The sequence below is a fragment of the Diadema setosum genome, chromosome 19, assembly GCF_964275005.1.
Source record: "Diadema setosum chromosome 19, eeDiaSeto1, whole genome shotgun sequence".
In the NCBI taxonomy this organism is placed as follows: domain Eukaryota; kingdom Metazoa; phylum Echinodermata; class Echinoidea; order Diadematoida; family Diadematidae; genus Diadema; species Diadema setosum.
Window position 1 is genome coordinate 31,425,482 of NC_092703.1, and position 22,387 is coordinate 31,447,868.

The following is a 22,387-nucleotide window of genomic DNA, read 5'->3' on the forward strand; positions in this document are numbered from 1 at the left end:
ACACGGGACTAAGAACACTTGGACATCGCCCGACAAAGAGTATTGCAGATGTGTCTGAGATACAAATGTTGTGGCATCCTACCACAAGAAGTGTTGTTTGATGTAACAAATATCACGGTTTTGTTTTTGTTGCACCTTGTCTCGCACCACCAACTACTGTAAAAGTGGAAATTTTCGCGGTGTTGAAATTTTTCGCGCATTTCGCGCAACCAGAAACTAGTGCGAAAATAAAATCACGCGAATATTTTGCTTGCCATACGTTCGTATGCATGATGTCTTGATTCCGCGGAATTAAAAACAAGCGAAACTCTTCTGACCCGGCCAAGCGCAAAAAAATTGGTCGCGCGAAAATATCCACTTTTACAGTCCTTTGAATTTGAGAGAGACTGTGCTTTGAACAAGAGTTCATTGACTCTACTTTTACTGTAAAAGTGAAAATTTTCACTGTATTGAAATATTCGTGCATTTCATGCAACCAGAAGCTAAGTCGAAAATAAAAGCATGCAAATATTTTTGCTTGCCACATGTTCCAGTAGTTAATGTCTTGATTCTGCGGAATTAAAAACAAGCGAAACTCATCTTAACCAGACGAGCGCGAAAAAATAAGTCACGCAAAAATATCCACTTTTACAGTATCATCCAGTGACCTTCTGGTGCACTTCTGGTCAATGCCATGCTTAAAGTGGTGGTCCCGAAGAGGAGGTGTTCAAAAGGGGCATGCATTAGGCACTGACCGCCCAATCGAGCCATGCCATGATCTCTTCCTCGTAAGTCTCCATCCACCTGATGTTGGCCCTCGTCTGGTCCACTGCCTGGGCGAAGGCACGGGTCCCCGTCCCCTGCTCGGGATGCTCATCGATGAAATCCACCAACTGCGAGAAAAAGAGGAAAGTAATCACAGAGAGAGAGAGAAAAAAAAAAAAGTTTGTTAGACTGGATGTATCATCAATGAAATTGGCTTCTGGATGTGGTGCATTCTTGCTTTCTCTTATTCTTTCAAACATATTTCTATCTAATCAAAGATGCATACATGAATATGTGAAACCAATATGTACAAATAAGATGTGACAATAGCTGCAGTCACACTGACAAAAGATAACTGGTGAAACAAACTTATTAAGTGATAACGGTTTGCCGCCTTTTTCCATAACAAAATTTTGCTTCGCACTAACAGATGCTCATTTCAACAGCTTAAAAAAGGTGAACATGTGGTTATGACTGGCTATGACAAAATATTTTTCTACATCTATCTCATGATATACAGTGGACTCCCATTACAACGAATTCCTCAGGAACAGCAGTTTTCTTCCGTTATATCGAAATTTCGTTATAACTGAACAAATAGACAATAAAAATAGACAGAGCTGATAACGTGGTCTGAATCTTTATTTCGATGTACTAAAATGAAAGATAAATGAAAGAAAAATGTTTTTCCTCCACAATATAACATGAACAAAAGAGAAAAAGTTAAAAGAAAAAGATACAGTGCTAAAACCAGAAAAAATACTGTTTCTGGGATATAATGGTTGGAAAGCAAGGAGGAGGAGAAGCAGACTTTACATGCCAGCAGTATGGGGGCAGTGTGATATAAGTGGATAAGACTCTTGACTTTCAAATTGTTATCCAAAGTTTGAGTCTTGCCAAGTATTTATGTCCTTAAACAGTTTTCTTCTCTCTCTTTTTTTTTTTTTTTTTTTTAAATATCCATGATGTCCCTCAATAACTCAATGCTGGGGTAATGAAATAGGTAGAGTCCTTTTGACGATCAGTATTAAAGCTGAAGAGGCTACCCTGGACAAAAAGACCTCATTCCTATTACTACAGTGCACTTCCGTTAAAACAAACATGGTTATGACCAGATTCCGGTTACAACACAGTAAAAATTCTGGCCGCAATGTTATCCATGTTTTTATATTGCTTATCTGTTCAATTAAAATGGGAGTCCACTGAGGTGATAGTGTGCCTGCTTCTGGTCAGTATGCACTCCAGCAAACCTACCTCTTGTAGATCAAACTCGGTGTTGAAATGGGCCGTCACTGCTTCAATGAGGTCTGCAAAGGCAAAGAGACTGCTGCCATACCTGGGATGGGAAAGCAGCAATTGGAGCAAAAAGACTCATCGTCACGACGACATGCAAAGAAGCGTCTTAAAGTGATGATTATTTTAAGAACTAATCATGCCAACAATGCTGACATTGATGACAAGGATGACTAGTAGAAGAGCTACACCAATGACTATGCTGATGGTGACGACAAAGATAATGGTGATTGAAGTGACAAAGATGTTTGTAGATGAAGACATTATGATGGTAATGATGAAGATGATGATAAGAGTGATGATAAACGTGATGATAGTGAAGCACCAATGATTACAATGACAAAACGTCTTAACAGATGGCTCGTTGTGCCAAAGGTGAAAACTGAACACTGAATTCTCAACGAGTAATGTCCGTAACTCCGTTTGTTGAACACATTTGAAAAACTGGTCCTGGCATTCTGAAATCTGAGAAAAATAATAACAATGGAAAATCTAGTTAACTCAATTATGCAATGTAACATCTTTTGCTCTGAAAACTTGCTGCACAGCAGCACTACATCAATCAAGAACAAGGAAAAGTAGAAATTACGCGGTGCGTAATATATGTCCCCGCCGGAAGTAGCATTTAGTAGCAAAATGTACAATATAGGTAAAAAGATCAAGGTCAAAGGTCAAAGAAGTCAAAGGTCAAAATTCTATGTAGAAGTTTTGAAGCCCTCACCTAGTGCCATCACATAAAGCAAACGGAATCGAAATCGGGTTAGAAATGGCGAAGGAGTAGCATTTTGTAGCCAATGTACAATATAGGTAAAAAATCAAGGTCAAAGGTCAAAGAAGTCAAAGGACAAAATTCTGTGTAGAAGTTTTGAAGCCCTCACCTAGTGCCATCACATAAAGCAAACGGAATCGAAATCGGGTTAGAAATGGCGAAGGAGTAGCATTTAATAGCAAAATGTACAATACAGGTCAAAAATCAAGGTCAGAGGTCAAAGAAGTCAAAGGTCAAAATTCTGTGTAGAAGTTTTGAAGCCCTCACCAAGTGCCATCACTTAAAGCAAACGGAATTGAAATCGGGTTACAAATGGCGAAGGAGTAGCATTTTGTAGCAAAATGTACAATTTAGGTCAAAAATCAAGGTCAAAGGTCAAAGAAGTCAAAGGTCAAAATTCTGTGTAGAAGTTTTGAAGCCCTCACCTAGTGCCATCATATAAAGCAAACGGAATCGAAATCGGGTTAGAAATGGCGAAGGAGTAGCATTTTGTAGCCAATGTACAATATAGGCAAAAAATCAAGGTCAAAGGTCAAAGAAGTCAAAGGTCAAAATTCTGTGTAGAAGTTTTGAAGCCCTCACCTAGTGCCATCATATAAAGCAAACGGAATCAAAATCGGGTTAGAAATGGCGAAGGAGTAGCATTTTGAAGCAAAATGTACAATATAGGTCAAAGGTCAAGGTCAAAGGTCACAACTGAAATTCTTTATAGAAGTTTCAAAGCTCCCATGTAGTGCTATCATATAAAGCAAACAGAATCAAAATCGGGTTAGAAATGGCGAAGGAGTAGCATTTTGAACATTTTGATCACACACGGACGCACGGACGCACGGACGGACACACGGACGCACGGACGCACGGACGCACGGACGGACACACGGACACACACACGTACGGAGCCCGTTTCATAGTCCCCTGCTCGAACTCGTTCGGCGGGGACAAAAATAAATGCACCATCGCATCAAATTCTCAGGAGAAAATGACTGTAAAAATAAAACTGTTTTCTCTGTTATAGATAAGATAGCAGCAAACACAAAATACTTATGAGAAAGGATTATATCTACCTCTTTAATTATTTTAGGCACTAAAAATCTGTCAACAGGTTACTGTGCTTTCATCATCGGCATCAGCCGAGATGAGCAGGTGTTTCTCCCAGGCTTGTACTCACGTTCTGTAGAAGTAGTCCCAGTTGGACCTGAAGAAATCCCAGGCTAGGCCATAACCTACAGGATTGTAGGCTACGGAGCTGATCACACGCACTGTGTCCTGGGAGCGTATGGTCCCGTTTGCCTCGATGCTCATCTCAAGGTACCTGCGAGGACATCAAAGGAGAAATGTGGTAACCGTAGCAACAGATGAGACTACAATAATCTATCACCTACTATTACATTAATATGATACTAATTAATTCAAAGTGGAAAGTTCAAAGGTCAATTTCTTCGAGCTTCTTCTTGATGAAGTTAGAAATTGACATTACTTCAGAAAGAAGCAATGCTATTTTTCAACATTATCATGATATTGCCAACATTCTTAAGGAGCTTTTTCAACAAGTTTACCAAAAATGGTATATTTGAAGGAACATGCAGCAACACTTCAGATATTTTGATTAACAGAATCCTGAACCCAACAGAATCCTAATCACAACTCCATATTTCATTCTTCCTTGCTGTCAGTATTGACATTAGCATCAAAACTTAAAAGACTGATCCTTTCTTGTTCTCCTTGTTTCTCTACTTTTTGTTTTTTCTCATTCTTTTCATATCCATACACAAACTTCTTTGTCTTTTTCCCTGTCGTACAATATCTCCCGAGTCATATTAACACCACTTTCTGTAACAGGCTAAGTTCAGTCTGAGCGCACAGAATGGGGTTGAATTATAAAATTATGGATTTCAAAATGTAAACAAAACTACACCTCTTCTCCTCTTTCTGCTCTGTCTGATATCCCTTTGCCACAATCCTCCTCCCCCATCATTACTTGGGTACCTAAGGGGGGGTCACCGTGCACCCCCCCCCCCCCAGGACTCCTCGAAACTTACATTTTCAGGATCCTCATGACATACCAAAACATAATCAAGATGTTAACAGGAACGAAAAGTGGCTGTTCTAGGTGAAATTTAATGTATTCTATTGTTTTTCATAACTTCTTATGTATTTCTTTGTTTTTCAACTTTTTCAACTTTTGTTTTTTCTTTGTTTTTCTATTGGAAATTGTCACTGACCACTTTTCTACCATAATTAGCACAAAACTAATCAATGAAAGTGATTAATTGTAAAAATAATCAGGTTTTCATGACCTTCATGACTTTCATGACAGAGCACCTGTTTTCCATAGGAAATGTACACAAAATCACAAAATTGTGCCCGTTTTGGGGAGACATACCATTACAGTAATGGGCGTGACTTCGCAAAAGTATACGCGGATGTTGCAAATTTGGTCTCAAAAGTTGTGCGTGACTTGACCAAACAAAGTCAAGAAGCCTCGCGACAGATTTATAGCGCGAAACTTTGAGGGGGGGGGTGGCGGATCCCCCCCTCCCCCCCCCCCCCCCCCCGTCCTTATGTATGTATGTAATATATATGTGCTTACATGGCATACCTAAGGGGGGGGGGGGGTCACCATGCACCCCCCAGGACTCCTCAAAACTTACTTGACTTTGTTTTGTTCAAGTCTCACGCAACTTTTGAGACCAAATTTGCAACTTCCCCGCATACTTTTGCAAAGTCACGCCCATTTTTGTAACGGAATGTCGTCCCAAAACGGGCACAATTTTGTGCTTTTGTGTACATTTCCTATGGAAAACAGGTGCTCTGTCATGAAAGTCATGAAAGTCATGAAAACCTGATTATTTTTACAATTAATCACTTTCATTGATTAGTTTTGTGCTAATTATGGTAGAAAAGTGATCAGTGACAATTTCCAATAGAAAACAAAGAAAAAACAAAAGTTGAAAAAGTTGAAAAACAAAGAAATACAGAAGAAATTATGAAAAACAATAGAATACATTAAATTTCACCTAGAACAGCCACTTTTCGTTCCTGTTAACATCTTGATTATGTTTTGGTATGTCATGAGGATCCTGAAAATGTAAGTTTCGAGGAGTCCTGGGGGGGTGCACAGTGACCCCCCCTTAGGTACCCGACTACACGTTCAACATGAAGACTGCAGCTGAAATTATGTCTATAGCACAATAAGAGCTTGCTTCAAAGCATGTGACAAGCTAAACTTGAAGTCTTTCAGAGTAGCCTTCTCCTTCCCCTGCATCTATCCTTATCTTTCTCTTTCACCTCTTAATTCTTCCTCCATCATCTTCTTTCTCTCTTCATCTCTTCTTCCCTCCTCTCTCTAAACGGCCTTTTTCAATGTTTCTATCCATTTTGTCCTGTCTATGACCTCCCTTCATCAATCGTTGTGTGTATTATTGTGGCTTCTGTGTTCTCCCTTTTCTTTATCTTTTTTCATGTACACTTGCAATCGATTGAGTGACCCACATCTCTACATACTTGTCTATATGTGGGACTGTCTATCCAAAAATCCAACAGTCTTGTTTGCACGATTTAATGCAGGTGAAACATTTGTCTCTCTTTCTTTTCTGTTATATACTTTCTATTACACTGACATTTTGCTCTCATTGTTCTTATATCTACATATTTTTGTATTACACTGACATTCCATTATCATTGAATTTGAAAGAAATTGTGATCTTGGAAATAGATCTGAATCTGAGAAAGAATTAAAAAAAAAAATCTTTGGGGAGGACAAACAACTTACGTCTGAAGGATCCAAGGAAGTTTGCTGCATCCCATGGCTGACAGCAAGATGGTTTTCTCCGTGGCAACCAGAGTGTTGACGTACTCGGTGTAGGCATGATACCACTCCTCCTGGCCTCCTTCAGCAATGGCAGTGCAGTACACTGTGCTCCTCTGATTGGCTGGAACACTGTCACACAACACCAGAACAAAACAGACTGATGTGTGGGGTGCCGTTTGTTATTCAGAAGGTTCGTTAATCCGAAACACACAAATTCCCTATGCCTAGAGGTTTGTTAATCCGAAAATGAAAAAGAGTTCATTAATCCGAACATTTGTGGCGTTATTCTGAAGGTTCGTTAATCCGAAAATGAAATAGGGTTCGTTATTCCGAAGGTTTGTTCATCCGAAAATGAAATAGGGTTCGTTATTCCGAAGGTTCATTGATCCGACAATGAATTAGGGTCCGTTACTAACCTTAGGAATAACGAGCTTCGTTTCACTTTCGGATTAACAAACCTTCGGAATACCGAACCTTACTTCATTTTCGGATTAATGAACCTTCGGAAGAACAAACCTTATCACATTTTCGGATTAACGAACCTTCGGAATACCGAATCTTCAGAATACCGAATCTTCGGAATAACGAACTTTCAGAGTAACGGACGTTTGAACTAAAGAACCTTCGGAATAACGAGCTGTAACCTGATGTGTGTCGTATCTGGGCAATCAACCCCCCCCCCCCCCCCCCGAGGACAATTACCGAATGGTGCCAATTCGAACACACTGAGATCCTACGGATGATGGACGACAGACAAAGAGCAATTGCAATAGCTCACTTGAGCCTTTGGCTCAGGTGAGCTAAAAAAAGATGATTAAAGAAAAAGAAAGAAAGAAAGAGAAACTTACGCGTTATTGGGATCCTGCATCCACATTGCATACTTTTCAGTAGCATTTGCGACACAATTTGGGTTGCTATAGTCACATGAGAGGCCAATTGCAATCACTCGTCCAAGCCTGGAGAAAAAAAAAGACAACAAAAATAGATTTTGTACCTATCCCTTTGCCTCTGTATGGTACATGTCTTCCTGGAGACTCAAGAGAAAGACAAGAGATGAAGATGTCTGGATATATGTTCCAACTTCATCATGTCATTTTTTTTTTTTTTTTTTTTGACATGGATTCAGCTCAGTTTACAGTGAGGTGACCACCCAGTGAGCAGTATACAGGCAACAGGTTTGAACCTCATTGAAGTTCTGTTTTTTTATTCTGTACATCCACTATTTACACAGATCAGCAAATGTAGTCTCTCTTTATACAAAGAAGTATAATAAACTAGAGATGTCGCTATGGCGACTGGTATGCCTCCGCCATGATGCATGATTCTCCTAATAGGTCTAGATAGTACATGTGGACAATGTGTGATGACATTTTCACAAAATTGGCTAAATATTAAAATGACAAGTTTGTCACAAATGTGTTGAATGTTCACCTTCCGTGACCTAGGTTTAACCCTAAAAGGGCCGGGGGGGCGCGGCGGAATCCGCCCCCCCCCCCTCGACGTTTCGCGCTATAATTCTGTAACGCGAGAAGGCCTCGTTGCGAGGCTTCTTGACTTTGTTTGTTCAAGTCTCGCGCAACTTTTGAGACCGTCCGCGCATACTTTTGCGAAGCCACGCCCATTTTTGTAACCGAATGTCGCCCCAAAACGGGCACAATTTTGTGATTTTGTGTGCATTTCCTATGGAAAACAGTGCTCTGTCATGAAAGTCATAAAAACCTGATTATTTTTTCAATTAATCACTTTCATTGATTAGTTTTGTGCTAATTATGGTAGAATAGTGGTCAGTGACAATTTCCAATAAAAAAACAAAGAAAAAACAAAAGTTGAAAAACAAGGAAATACATAAGAAATTCTGAAAACAATAAAATACATAAGAATTGAAATGAGTTTTGAAAGTTTTTGTGATGTACAATTGTTGAATATGCCAAAACAGATTTACAGATCAAAGATTAGACTCTCAATGCTTTTAATTAGGCTAAAATATGATCTTGAGCTTAATTTGCATAATTAATTAATTAAAATTAGAAATTGCTTGTTTCAAAAAATCTTATGACACAATATTGTAGATTATGACGCGGATCTCACGCATGCCAAATTTCATCGCGATCGCACCACCGATGGCCGAGATCTCGGGGGGGGGGGGGGGGGGCGGAATCCATCCCCCCCGGTCTGAGCATAGCCAAAAAAGCCCGGCCCCTTTAGGGTTAATTGGATGAATAGGAGAGCATACGTATTTGGGATTTAAGGACTTTAACTTGACTTTGACCAATTCATACATTTATGCATTGAGTAATTTCCAAGGTATGGAGAAAAAGTGCAATTTCTGTATTGAATAGTAAATTGTTACCATTTTCATCTGGCCTTTGACCCTAAAATTCATAAGATAATCACTGTCAGGCAGAACATGCATAAATATGTAGAAAGTTTAAAGATAACTTGAGCTACTTCTGAGATATGGAGGAAAAACTTAGTTCAGCACTTTCACTTGATCTTTGACCTTTTGACCCTTGAGGCAAAAAAAAAAAAAAAACTTTCCACAGAATCTCTATTAGGTTATACATGCATACACCAAGTGTAAAAAAAAAAATTAAAAAAATAATCCTGCTGGCATTGCATAAACATGAGGGAAATAGTAAGATTATAAAGTGTTGCCCTTGACCTTTGACCCCATGAACCCTAAATTGTCTAGATAATCACTGCCAGTCACAACGTTCCATGGAGATACCTCGAACAATTTCCAAGGTACGGAGAAAAAAGAGAAGTTTTAATATTTTACTTGACCTTTTGACCTTTGACCTTTGACCTCATGACCCCAAACTTTCATCAGAAAAAATCTTAATTGGGTAATACATGAATACACTAAATTTCAAGAAAATATCTTTAGGCATTGCAGAGATATGGTGGAAATAGTGAAATTTTATGTATTTGACCTTGAGCATGTGCACCCAAAAGTTGATCGGCACAACTTCACCCCCTAATACACATACATGCCAAGTTTCATTAGGATACCTCAAAAGGTTTTTTAGTTACGCTTGCCACAAAATTCATTACGTACGGACGGAAGGACGGATGGACGGACGGACAACCCGAAAACATATTGCCTCCGGCACCACTTCGTGGCGGAGGCATAAAAATATCTAATCATCATCCATTTGCATTGCTTCAGCTTCTGTATTAAGTGATCCACATTTTACAAACTGTGCCTTTCAGTGGACCACTTTTTTCCAGTGTTATATTCACTTTTTTTTTGCCAGTCTTCCAAAGTGTACATTGCTATTCTTAGTTATTTTGCAAAATTGCATATAATAGTTAAAATCATATACTTTATGATCCGTATATTATGTATTCTTACAAAACGATGAAACAATAATTGTGTAATGTATGCTTTGTGTTTTGTTTCAACTTTTTTTTTGGATCGACAGAAATAAATGCCAACTGAACTGAGAACACAAAAATGGCATTATAATGACAACTATAATGATCTTTACTCTGCTGTGGTGATCAGTTAAGATGTCCTGAAGCTTATTGTTGATGAGTAAGACTTATGATTGACCCTCCTCAAGAACCTTTTGGTAAAACAATGGTCTTCTTGCATTCTTATATCTAATCTACTTTGTCTGTCAAAATTACATTGTGAACAACTTTCGGGAGATAAAAAGTATGGCCGCTTAAGGGTGCCTGCAAACTTTGGGTGTTAAGGACATTGATGTCATCAGTGAGCTTAAAGGACAAGCTCACCCAAATATATTTCTGGATTGATCTAATGCATCATTATTATTATAGATCACACCAGTGGAGGTTGATGAAAATCAAATAATCCCTTCAAAAGTTATGACTGTTTGAAGTTACAGTCCTACCACAGCTTGATGAAAAGACTACAACAGTTTGTAATATCACTGCAAGTTAAGTAAATGTAAAGAGAATTCTACAAAATTCAATTTTATTATGAAAAGTGCACATTCCCTTGACTTGTCACTGACATATATCACGGGAATTATTCCCCCTGCTTTCTGAAAGAGGTACGTCAAGTGCTTTTAATTATGGTAGAAAAATGGAAATATGTTGAATTTTCCTGATATTTTCTTCAAATCATTCTAGAATTGCATGTGAGAACAAAAAAATAAAACGTCGTAACTTTGGAAAAGATTCTCTGATTTTCACTCAAACTTTCACTGATGTGTTCTACTAATATTGCTGCACTCACTCAATCCACAAATATATTAGGGTGAATTAGTCCTTTAAACTGCATAACTATGTAGCTTGGCAAATCAACAGTGGTAGACCACTTGATAACTACATCTCAAATGGGAGGTGGGGAAGGGTGGAGTCATTTCTGACATCAAGTAAATCGAAATTTGAAATGCTTAAAGAAAACCCAAACCCAAAGAGAAATGTGGATTGAGTGAAAGCAGCAACATTAGTAGAACACATCAGTGAAAGTTTGAGGAAAATCAGACAATCGATGGAAAAGTTATGAATTTTTAAAGTTTTGGTGTTGGAACCGCTGGATGAAAAGACTACTAAAAGTTATGATGTATTTGTGGACAAAAATATACAGAAAATATAAGGGGAATTCTACAAAAATTTGCTTTTCTAGCATAATGAAAGAGCATTTGACTAACCGCTTTCAGAAAGCAGGGGGGATAATTGCTACCCCTAAATTATGTCAATATCAATTTGATGGAATGTGTAATTTTCATGAAAAATGAATTTTTCCACATTTCTCTTTAGGTTTGAGATTCCCTTTAAATACAGCAGTAGCTTCATACTCACTGGTCAAGATGAGACCCTGTACCGTCATCCCAGCCGACGTAGTTGTAGAACGGCATCACTTGCTGCATCATATAAGTCTGCCGACAATGAAATCAAAATAACATGACATATCACTATGGCTTGAAGGTCAAATATCCCTCATGCAAAAGTCACAAAAGTGTGCATGGTTGAAGAAAAACATCTCCCAACATCACATATAAAATCTTATGGTAGTACACCTCAAAGATTATTGTGGCAAGAATAATGGCTCTGTTTTACTTTGTTTTTTTGAGGTCCGCATGAATTGACGAGAATCTATGCTGGTAGTATTTCTTCCCCCTCCATCATAAAGATGATTCCCCCTTTATTATTCTGATTATTATTCTGATGACAGGTCTTTCTTTGCATGGTTGAAGAAAAATGTCTCCCAACATCACATATAAAATCTTATGGTAGTACACCTCAAAGATTTTTGTGGCAAGAATAATGGCCCTGTTTCGTTTTGTAGGGTTGTTTTTTTTTTTTTTTTTTTTTTTTGGGGGGGGGGGGTATCTGCATGAATTCACGAGAATCTATACCTGTAGTATTAATTCAACCTCCATTATAAAGATGATTCACCTTTTATTTTTCTGATGGAAGGTCTGAATGAAGTACCTCAACAATATACCATCATATGAAAGGAATCTAATATTCAGGGTTGTTAAAGGGACACCTACGTTAGATTCTAACTCTGCCATATTGCCTAGTGAGAATTAAATTTCTGGGCTAATTCAAGGTTGCCGTGGCAATACCCATCATGTATGCCTCTTGCAAAGTTCATTGAAAATGCATGTTTCAGAAAATTGTGAATGTCCATCATCAGGGCAGCATTATTTTATAAAATTCTACAGTTTTCCTTCACTTTCTTTTTGCCTCTTCGGCATAGAAAACATTCTACAAATCCTATGCAGACTGTTGGAAAGAATGTCTGAAATATGATTTGCAGATTGCTGGAAGTAATGTCAGAAATCAGAAAATATGTAATAATGCCCTAAAATGTAGCGGAAAACAAAAAAAAAAAAAGCTGCTGAAAACTGCTTATCTACTAGTGGCAAGCCAATGGAGTAAAATGGAGTCAAAAGGGGGCCCAAGCTTTTGATCCTAGCAGAATCTTTGTCATAGGCAAAATGACCAAAATGAATGCCCTTAAATGAACGAAAACACTCTCTTGCCAGCCTTGAAAAGAGTGTGACACACACCCTTGTCTATTTAATTATGTTTAATACACATGTACAAGTATTGCTCAAATCCACCTAAGGTACTGTAAAGTGTTAAAATTTATTCTTTTATTTCTGAATATGAATCCGAGCTGGAGTGATGGCTGTATTCAAGCTTCACATATTTTCCCTTTATAGTGATTTCAATATATTTGCTTAAGTCATTGCATCACTCCTGACTATACAAACATATACATACATTTTTCTTTTTTGAATAATGGATTCATGAAATCATGAATTCATTATATGAAATTCTGGGTGAGTTTTGGAGAAAAAGGAAAACAACCATCCTCATGTTGACTAATACAAGTTACTGTGCCACACTGAGAGGTACTTACACTGAACGAGCCATAGGCAGGGGACCTGCTGAGCATGAGGTCAACGTATCCCATGACCCTCTGCAGGACACGCCAAGGCACGTAGGCCCGCTCGTCCTCCAGGTAGGAGGTGAGGTTGAAGGCAGTCACCTGGCTCAGGCGGCCGGCCTTGGCCAGGCTGAAGGCATCGCTGATCAGGGCTGCGCGGCTGGAGACTGAGATGTCCTGCAAGATGATCAGGATGACAACATGAATCGAAGACAAAGATTTCATGACATATGTTCTTTTGCATATGTAGCATTCACTTATTCATCAATCAGATAATTCATTAATACATTAGCATAAACAGTAATTTTTCAATAGAAGAATGTAGCCTCCACCACCAAAGCTAGACAGGTGCTAATACCACAGTACCACTGATGCTGTGATTTTTCAGATTATCAAACAATGTTATTAGCAAGTCTCTATGCCGGACTCATTTCAATGACCACATCTCTGTACACATAGTTTTACTGTAAACACCACTTCCTCAAGTCTCTACAAGCCAACATCAGCAGCTGTATCATTTTTCAGAGTACATTGGGGAGTGTCTGCTACGACACTCTCACTCTAGGCGCACTCGTCTTTCATCATCCGTTACCTTTACACAACCACACACGAAAAAACTAGCCGAAGATGCAGCTTTCTCTTCTTGTGCTCCTAGGCTGTGGAATAAGCTCCCTCCTCTTCTCAAATCTTCACCCACACTTGATCATTTCAAACAAAACTTGAAGACTTATTTATTTTGATGTCCCTCTATGTGCACTGGACTTATACTGTCACTGCCTGGTATTTTGTATATATTTTATCTCCTATGGCGACCGGGGATGACATGTCATAGCGCTTTGCATCCAGTGGAAAAAGCGCTCTATAAATGTCTATTATTATTATTATTATTATTATTACTATTATTATTATTATCATTATTTTTGGTGAGGATGTCATTATCGGTCATCGTATACCCAAACTCCTTACTTTCACTGCTCAAGGTGCAATATCTCCAGAAAACACTTTTAAAGTAATATTACCACCATCAGGACAACCTCAGGTAGTAGACTGTTGCAATCTTCACAACATACTTCTGTAACCAGTATCTATTTTAAAAATGAATGCACCTCATGGACAACCCCTTACCACATGGACCATCCCCCCCCCAAAAAAAAAAAATATATATATATAAATAAATAATTACAATAATGGAAGATAGTGGAAACTTTGCCATTTGAAGATAACTTGGTGTTGTATTAAACATAGTCTTGAGAAGTAAATTCAAATAAAAATAAACTGACCACTGATCATTTAGAATGCACTGCCCAGAGAGCTACAAATCTTTGATAATGAGGGAAGAGCGAGATGATTAAGGTGGGGGGGGGGGGGGTGGTGGTGTTGGTATGGGTGTCCTCCTAACCTCGTGATTCTCCCTGAGCTGCTCGCTGAGCATGTCCCAGTTCCTCTCGTCGTAGTTCACCCGGTAGAAGCCGTACGCATCCACGTTGGCCAGCATCCAGTCATCAGCTGTGGTGTTCAAGTCCTGGGCACCTGATGGTGGGAGTGGTCAGGGGAAGGGGGGGGGGCAGTGAGAGTAAGACAAGGAGCACAAATTCAGAGACTCCAACCCTAAGCACCTTCTGATCTGGAGACCTACAATGTGTTTTAGAGATGCTTGTGATATAAAGAAATTGGTAGCATCACTCCCACTCCAATGTGGGCTATTAACCTTATGGGCAACCAAAACCCACAGGATAACCTTGGTCCAAGTGTTTAGGCCCTGTTAGAAATTCCAAATATGATTTTTAATGACATATAAGAGGATTTTGTAATTGGGGAGCAGAGAAACTAATTACTAGTGCTTAAAGTGGAACTTAACAGGCCAGTAAGTTACATCATACAAATAGGGCATACTCTGTGATGCACTATAGGCCATACTGGATTGTAGAACGACAAATACTAAATTATCCCGAGTGCTGGTTTGTTTCACCATGCCTGCAAGCTTCGGTGAATAGAACTGCATAAGGGTAATGTAGTATTTGGAGCTCTATAGTCCAGTACTGGTGCATCAATAGAACATGACCTAATTGTTATAGTAAATATGCCCTTTCGATTTACATGCAATCTCCATACGTCTAGGCCCTAGAAATAGGCCTACTTGAACTAATGTTGGACTCACCGCACCGATCTCTTGCACGCAGAGCAATGATAACTTTGTTAATGTACAGCTAGCACAGCCGTGTATGCATATTGCTGAACAGTGCGTACGATAAACTGCTACGATATGTGCTTTCTGCATCCTGTGCTCTAATATGCGCGCATCCGTTGCAAGGCTTGGCTTTGTCCTACGTCCCTTGCTGTGCAAATCTCTGCATAGACAAGACGTAAGTGCGCTGTAAGCGTTCAGTATAGTGGCACACCCATGCGACTATGCACTGAAGTTTTTCCACAATTACATGACGCAATCCAATTACACACAACGCATATTTTTACTCTACCTAATTACTGTAAGCCCCTATTATTTCTTGTGTGTTGAACAAGAAAGAGGTATAACTTTGTGCTTCAGCTACTAAATCCTCTTATGGGTTAAATTCTTCGTGAAACATCCCCCTCCCCCACCCCTAGAAATTTCAAATTAATTCTCACCACAACAGTGCAATGTCCATGGACTACTGGAGTGGCACATTTGAACACATCACATAACATCAAACAACCCATGACTTTTCAAAATGTGATGGTCGACTTACCCAACTCCTGGTTTGGATCCAGCCAAATAAGTGGAGGGCTTACAAAGTCTAATTCTCCCCCAGTGGTATACTGCAGTGGCACATACCACTCATAATTGTAGCTGTCACAGAGAGAGAGAAAAAAAAAGAAAGAGTTATCATATGCATCTACCATTTGTCATATATGTTAGTCTGGCTAGACAGGCAATTACAATAAGACGATGAGGTCATCAAAGCAAAATCTTTTTACTGGTATGTCCATTAATATTCCATAAAATCACATTTTCAGTCAATTAATATTCTATAAAATCACATTTTCAGTTGATTAATGTTCTATAAAATTACATTTTCAGTCAACTAATTTTCTATAAAATCACGTTTTCAGTCAATTAATGTTCTGTAAAATCACATATTCAGTCAATACTTGATAAAATCACGTTTTTAGTCAATTAATATTCATAAAATCACATTCTCAGTCAATGATTCAATAACCATGACCCTTCTCCTACAAAAGTTGTCCTCACAAGACTTCCATAACATGATGCTAAGTATACACTTTTTTTTCTTAATTAATTCCCGGACAAAAAAAGAAGATTTTGGTAAAGATCTAAGAAATGCGTATAAGGGCATCACGGAGACTTAAAACGCCATGGTATTATTACCAATTGTACCAAATCTAATTCACATAAGTGCTTGCCAAAAAAATCATGATCTCAAAAAAAAATTAGGTGTTGTTTTGTTTTGTTTTTGTTTTTTGTCTTTTTGCAGAAAATATATAAATATATGTACTGATCATAGACATGAACATGTTGTTATTATTTGCTTCCTGCGTATCATACTAGAAAGTGCATATCCAATATCCAATAGAGCTTGTATATTCTGTTGAAAAAAAAAAAATTCTGAATGTGAATTTCAATTAAATTTGATGTCACTATGGGATAACGTACCCACGGCCATCATAGGGAGAACTTGTGTTAGCCTCGGGGTTGATGAGGAATCGGCTCTGATTGAGCTGGAAGGAACCGCCCACGTAGTCCCGGGTCACGTCGACGCTGGGGTAATTCATCTGCTCCGTCCAAGTTCGCATGATTTCCTCGACTGGAACGTCCTTGCCATCCTCCACAGCAGTCTGTAGGGGCAGTTTTAGAGCAAGTCCAGAAAAGGGGTGCGGGGGGTGGGGGGGGGGGGGTGAAACAGGTAGAGGGGAAAGCAGTACATTTATCAAACATGATTCTAAACACGATTCATGTGTGAGTAATTTCTATGAAAAGTTTCTATAAGAAACTTCAGATGAAGGCCATTGATCATGGAAATTTTCAGGTTGATTGGATAATGAAAACTCGCAGAATTGGGCGGCACATAATCTGGACGAAAGAAAGAAGAACCAACAACAACAACAAAAAGAGAGAGTTTGACAATCACAAGAGGTGATACGCTGATGGCGTATCTCCTAATTAACAGTCATGAGAAGAGGCGTGCATACTTACCTCTGTCAAAACTCTCCACAAGTCAGAGTTTTCTGCATTCTGGTACTCATATTCATCCAGGTATTTCTAAGAAAAAGAGAACATAAACAGTTAAGCCTAAAAAAAAGATAAGCCTTACTGTTGCACTAGAAAATACCAAAGAAAAATATTTCTCTTAGACCATGATGGTAATAGTGAATTTCCAGCCAACATCTCGCAATGTAGATGACAAGATAGAGCTCTTATATTACACTGCCATCATTTTAGGATTCAAAGATAGATCATGATTTTTTTTTTCTTTTAAAGGTTGTTGACAGGATATCCCCTAAAAACTACATGCATATGCACGAACTAGTCTATTTTAAGCACAATCAAGCACACACCGTAGGAAAATCAGGGCATCAATAAACTCACACCTTTGGGGTTATGCCTTGTACATTATTCTATTGAACTGGACAAGATTTTTTTGTTTTTTTTGTGGGGGGGGGGGGGGAGGACAAATTTGAGTTATCTAAATGCCACATGTGAACAGTACTCTCAGAAAATACTTTGCATGCATGACGATCACTAAAAGGAAGAATCCACTCACTGCAAGCCCTTTCCGGAATGTGCTCTCTCCAAGGAAATTTTGCAACATCCTGAGAACAGAGGCACCCTGCAAGGAAGAAGATAATGAAAGACCTTTGGCAGAAGCAATCAGACATTAAAAAGCTATTTCAATTTGTACACTGTATATGCCATATATCTAGCGAGTCTATATTTTCACGAATCAGAACTTCCCGATGATTTTGCAAGTGTTTAATTCGCTATCGTGGAGTACTGTACTGGACGGAGAAATGTATACGTACGCATCATGTTCATATGGGGATCAGAGTCGTTATTTTCGCGTATTTTGATTTTGCAAATAGCACCTGACTCGCAAAATTTGCAAAAAATAAAAAAGCTCGCGAAATATTTGGCATACACAGTAATCAATCAATCCAATTTTCCCTCATATCTCATGAATAACAAAAATGTATCAAAGACATTATTGCTCATATTTTTAAAATGTCACCACTGGAAGAAGAATATATCAAACACCACAAATTGGTAAAATATATTGCACCATAATCATACAATTGTGATATATCGATACTGCATGGTGACATGATGTTATTTGACTAAGAATCAGTTTACTGTACATCATGCATGGACAATTATACACAGAAAATATAAAAGAGTATTCAGCAAACCTGCCTTGTTTATGAACAAGAGACCCGCGGGTCTAGCGCTCACCTGAGTATCGTAGGTTCATCTTTAACGCAGTCACTAATCTAAAGTACACACAACTCTACCAAAATTTGACCAGTAAGTTCACCTTTAACGCAGTCACTAATCTTAAGTACACACTGCTCTACCAAAATTTGACCAGGCATTCTCAAGTAAAAGATGAACATGAACAATTAGGGCCCACATTGGGACCCCCCCCCCCAAAAAAAAAAAAAAAAAAACTAAAAAACTAGAAATGTCGCTTTGGCGACTGGTATGCCTCCGCCATAATGCATGATTTTCCCAATAGGTCTAGATAGTACATGTGGACACTGTGTGATTACATTTTCACAAAATTGGCAAAATATTGGAATGACAAGTTTGTCACAAATGTGTTGAATGTTCACCTTCCTTGACGTAGGTTTAATTGGATGAATAGGAGAGCATGTCTCTAGGGATTTAAGGACTTTACTTTTAAACTTGACTTTGACCCATTCATATATTTAGGCATTGAGTAATTTTCAAGGTACAGGTGTGGAGAAAAAGTGCAATTTCTGAATTGAATAGTAAACTGTTACCATTTTCATCTGGCCCTTGACCCTAAAATTCATAAGATAATTACTTTCAGGTAGAACATGCATAATATGTACTAAGTTTCAAGGTAACTTGAGCCACTTCCGAGACATGGAGGAAAAAGTTAGTTCAGCACTTTCACTTGATCTTTGACCTTTTGACCTTTGAGGCAAAAAGAGAGAGAAAAAAAAAACTTTCCAGAGAATTTCTATTAGGTTACACATGCATACACCAAGTGTAAAAAAATAACCCTGCTGGCATTGCATAAATATGAGGGTAATAATAAAATTTTGAAGTCTTGCACTTGACCTTTGACCCCTGACCTTTGACCCCATGAACCCTACATTCTCTAGATAATCACTTCCAGTCAGTACATGTATATACTGTGTTCCATGAAGATACCTTGAACAATTTTCCAAGGTACAGAGAAAAAAAAGAATTTTTAATATTTTTACTTGGCCTTTTGACCTTTGACCTTTGACCTCATGACCCAAACTTTCACCAGAGAATCTTAATTGGGTAATACATGTATACACTAAGTTTCAAGAAAATATCTTCAGGCATTCAATAGATATGGTGGAAATAGTGAAATTTTATGTATTCGACCCTGACCTTTTGACCTTTGACCTTCGACCTCATGACCCAAACTTTCACCAGAGAATCTTAATTGGGTAATACATGTATACACTAAGTTTCAAGAAATATCTTCAGGCATTCAATAGATATGGTGGAAATAGTGAAATTTTATGTATTTGACCTTGACCTTTTGACCTTGAGCATGTGCACCCAAAAGTTGATAGGCACAACTTAACCCCCTAATACACATACATGCCAAGTTTCATTAGGATACCTCAACAGGTTTCGATAGTTACCTTGTCCACAAAATTCATTACGGACAGAAGGACGGACGGACGGACGGACAACCCGAAAACATAATGCCTCCGTCACCACTTCGTGGCGGAGGCATAAAAATACACAAACAAACAACTCATAGTATCAATTTTAGCTCTATCACTTCTGGCTCTAGAGAACACTTTTATTAAGATTCCTTAACCCTAATCCCACCGGGTTTTTTGAGGAACTTGAAACCACCGGGGGGCCTTTTTGGCCCCCCCTTCAGATCTCGATCGTGGATCGCACGATCCTCGCGAAAATTTGCACTGAGGTAGAGGCCAATGCAATCTACAAGACTGTATAGTTGGATTTTTCAAATTTTAATTTATGTATTTTATATTAATCAATTTATGCTAATTTATGCAAAATATTTTTTTTGCTTATAAATCAAAAAATAAAGCTCCAAGACTTAAACAATATTGAAGAAAAATTTGGCTCCATAATCATTTCTTATGTATTTCATTGTTTATTGAATTTCTTATGTATTTCTATGTTTTTTTACTTTTTGTTTTTGTTGGTTTTTTCGTCAATATTTGTTGCATTACTTTTTTAAAGCATAATCAGGCTAAAATAAATCATTATCAGCCATTGAAAGTAAAATTATTTGTTTTTATATGAATTAATTGCAAAAACACAATCTACATTGGATTTGTACACAAAATCATGTTTTTGAGCAATTTTTGGGTCGACAAATTTTTTTCAAAGGGGCGTGGCTTCAAAACGGTATGCCCGGGAGCAACAAATTTGGTCTCAAAAGTTGCGCGATACTTGAAAGAAAAAAGTCATAAAATATTGTGGCGAGAGCATCACGCGTTGTGGAATAATCACGCGAAACGTCGAGGGGGGGGGGGGCAAAATGCCCCCCGTGGGAATAGGGTTAATTTGGGGGGATGGGGGGGGGGGGAGCAGGAGCATGGTGCCTATTTCAACAAATTGAGATCCTAACCCCCTAGGGATGCTACCTGCCAAGTTTGGTGAACATTCATTATGAGGTTCTCAAGAAGATGCACAATTTAGGCCCTAATTTGGACCTCCCTACCCCTCCCCCTGCCTGCGAGGGAGGCACCCCTGGATCTGCTATCATACAAACTTGAGACTGCAGTCATTAATGGACTAACTCATAGTGTTAAACTTAGCTCTATCACTTCTGATTCTGGAAAAGATTGTTAAAGATTCCTTAATTTTGGGAGGTTTGGGTCCCTTGGGGCCCTCCAGGTGGGACATGGTGCCCATTTGAATACATTGAGTTCCTACACCCCTAGGGATGCTACCTGCCAAGTTTGGTGAAAATGGGTAATGGGGTTCTCAAAGAGAAGATGAAAATGTACAATTTAGGCCCCACTAGGACCCCTCCCCACCCCCCTCCCCTGGGTCCCAAGGGGGGCACCCTGATTCCGCCATGAACAAACTTGAAACAACAGTCACCAATGTACTACCCCCTAGTATTAACTTAGCTCTATCACTTCTAGTTCTTGAGAAGAAGATTTTTAAAGATACCTTAATTTTGGGGGGTTTGGGCCCCCTTGGGCCCTGGGTGGGGCATGGTGCCCACTTTAACAAATTGAGATCCTAACTCCCTAGGGATGCTACCTGCGAAGTTTGGTGAGAATCCATCATGAGTTTTCCATGAGCAAACCTGGAACTGCAGTCATTAAATTGTACTAACTAATAGTATTAACTTAGCTCTATCACTTCTGGTTCTAGAGAAGAAGATTTTTAAAGATTCCTTAATTTGGGGGGGGGGGGGGCCTGGGGGCCCCCAGGGTGGGGCATGGTGCCCATTTTACCAAATTGAGATCCTAACCCCCTAGGGATGCTACCTGCCAAGTTTGGTGAAAATCGGTCTTGAGGTTTTCAAGAAGAAGATGAAAATGTAAAAAGTTTATGCACGACGCACGACGGACGAAGGGCTCAGGTGAGCTAAAAATCCATTCCCTCTGCATATTACTGATAATATGTAAAGGGTAATATATATTTCTCCCCCTGTTCTCCAATGAGGAAAGTTCATTTAAGTGCTCTTTCATTATGCTAGGTAAGTGAAAATATGTTTAATTTTCTTAATATCTTTTTAAATATAATTGTTCGTGTAAGACTTCACAAAACATCACAGTCTTCCAATCCTGTGATACCAGCATACAATTTTTCAAAAATGTATAAATTTTCAATGGATTGTCTGATTTTATTCAAACTTTGCGGATGTTCTGCTTCAATACTGCTGCATTCCCTTAATCCACATAAATATTTGGAAATTCTCTCCTCCTCTGAGGTAATCTGTGATCTAAACACTGTTCCATAACACCTCTGATCTGCTGTAAGGGGCTTACCTTCTGGTAGGAGATGGTGTCAAACTGCTGGTTGATATCATCTGGGGTCTCCACGTCAACGATGATGGGGCGTGATGTCACAAGGGAGTCGTAATCCAGAGCTGCTTGGAGGTCAGCTGACACAAACTGGTCCAACTATAAAAGACAAAAAAAAAAGGGACCCAAAACAAAAGAAAATACAATT

General features: G+C 38.8%; 1 protein-coding gene across 1 annotated transcript in view; it reads right to left on the reverse strand.

Annotated features, from left to right (window-relative positions):
- Positions 1-279: 279 nt before the first annotated feature.
- The window catches only part of LOC140243144 (aminopeptidase N-like), a 46,186-nt gene continuing 24,078 nt past the window's right edge, over positions 280-22,387 (reverse strand). Inside the window, 13 exon segments of the mRNA XM_072322872.1 lie at positions 280-872; positions 1,999-2,080; positions 3,975-4,118; positions 6,579-6,746; positions 7,466-7,573; positions 11,394-11,470; positions 12,967-13,170; positions 14,393-14,499; positions 15,684-15,820; positions 16,646-16,827; positions 17,186-17,251; positions 17,754-17,819; positions 22,204-22,338. Coding sequence (XP_072178973.1) covers positions 723-872; positions 1,999-2,080; positions 3,975-4,118; positions 6,579-6,746; positions 7,466-7,573; positions 11,394-11,470; positions 12,967-13,170; positions 14,393-14,499; positions 15,684-15,820; positions 16,646-16,827; positions 17,186-17,251; positions 17,754-17,819; positions 22,204-22,338 — 1,626 coding nt within the window. The 3' untranslated portion in view covers positions 280-722.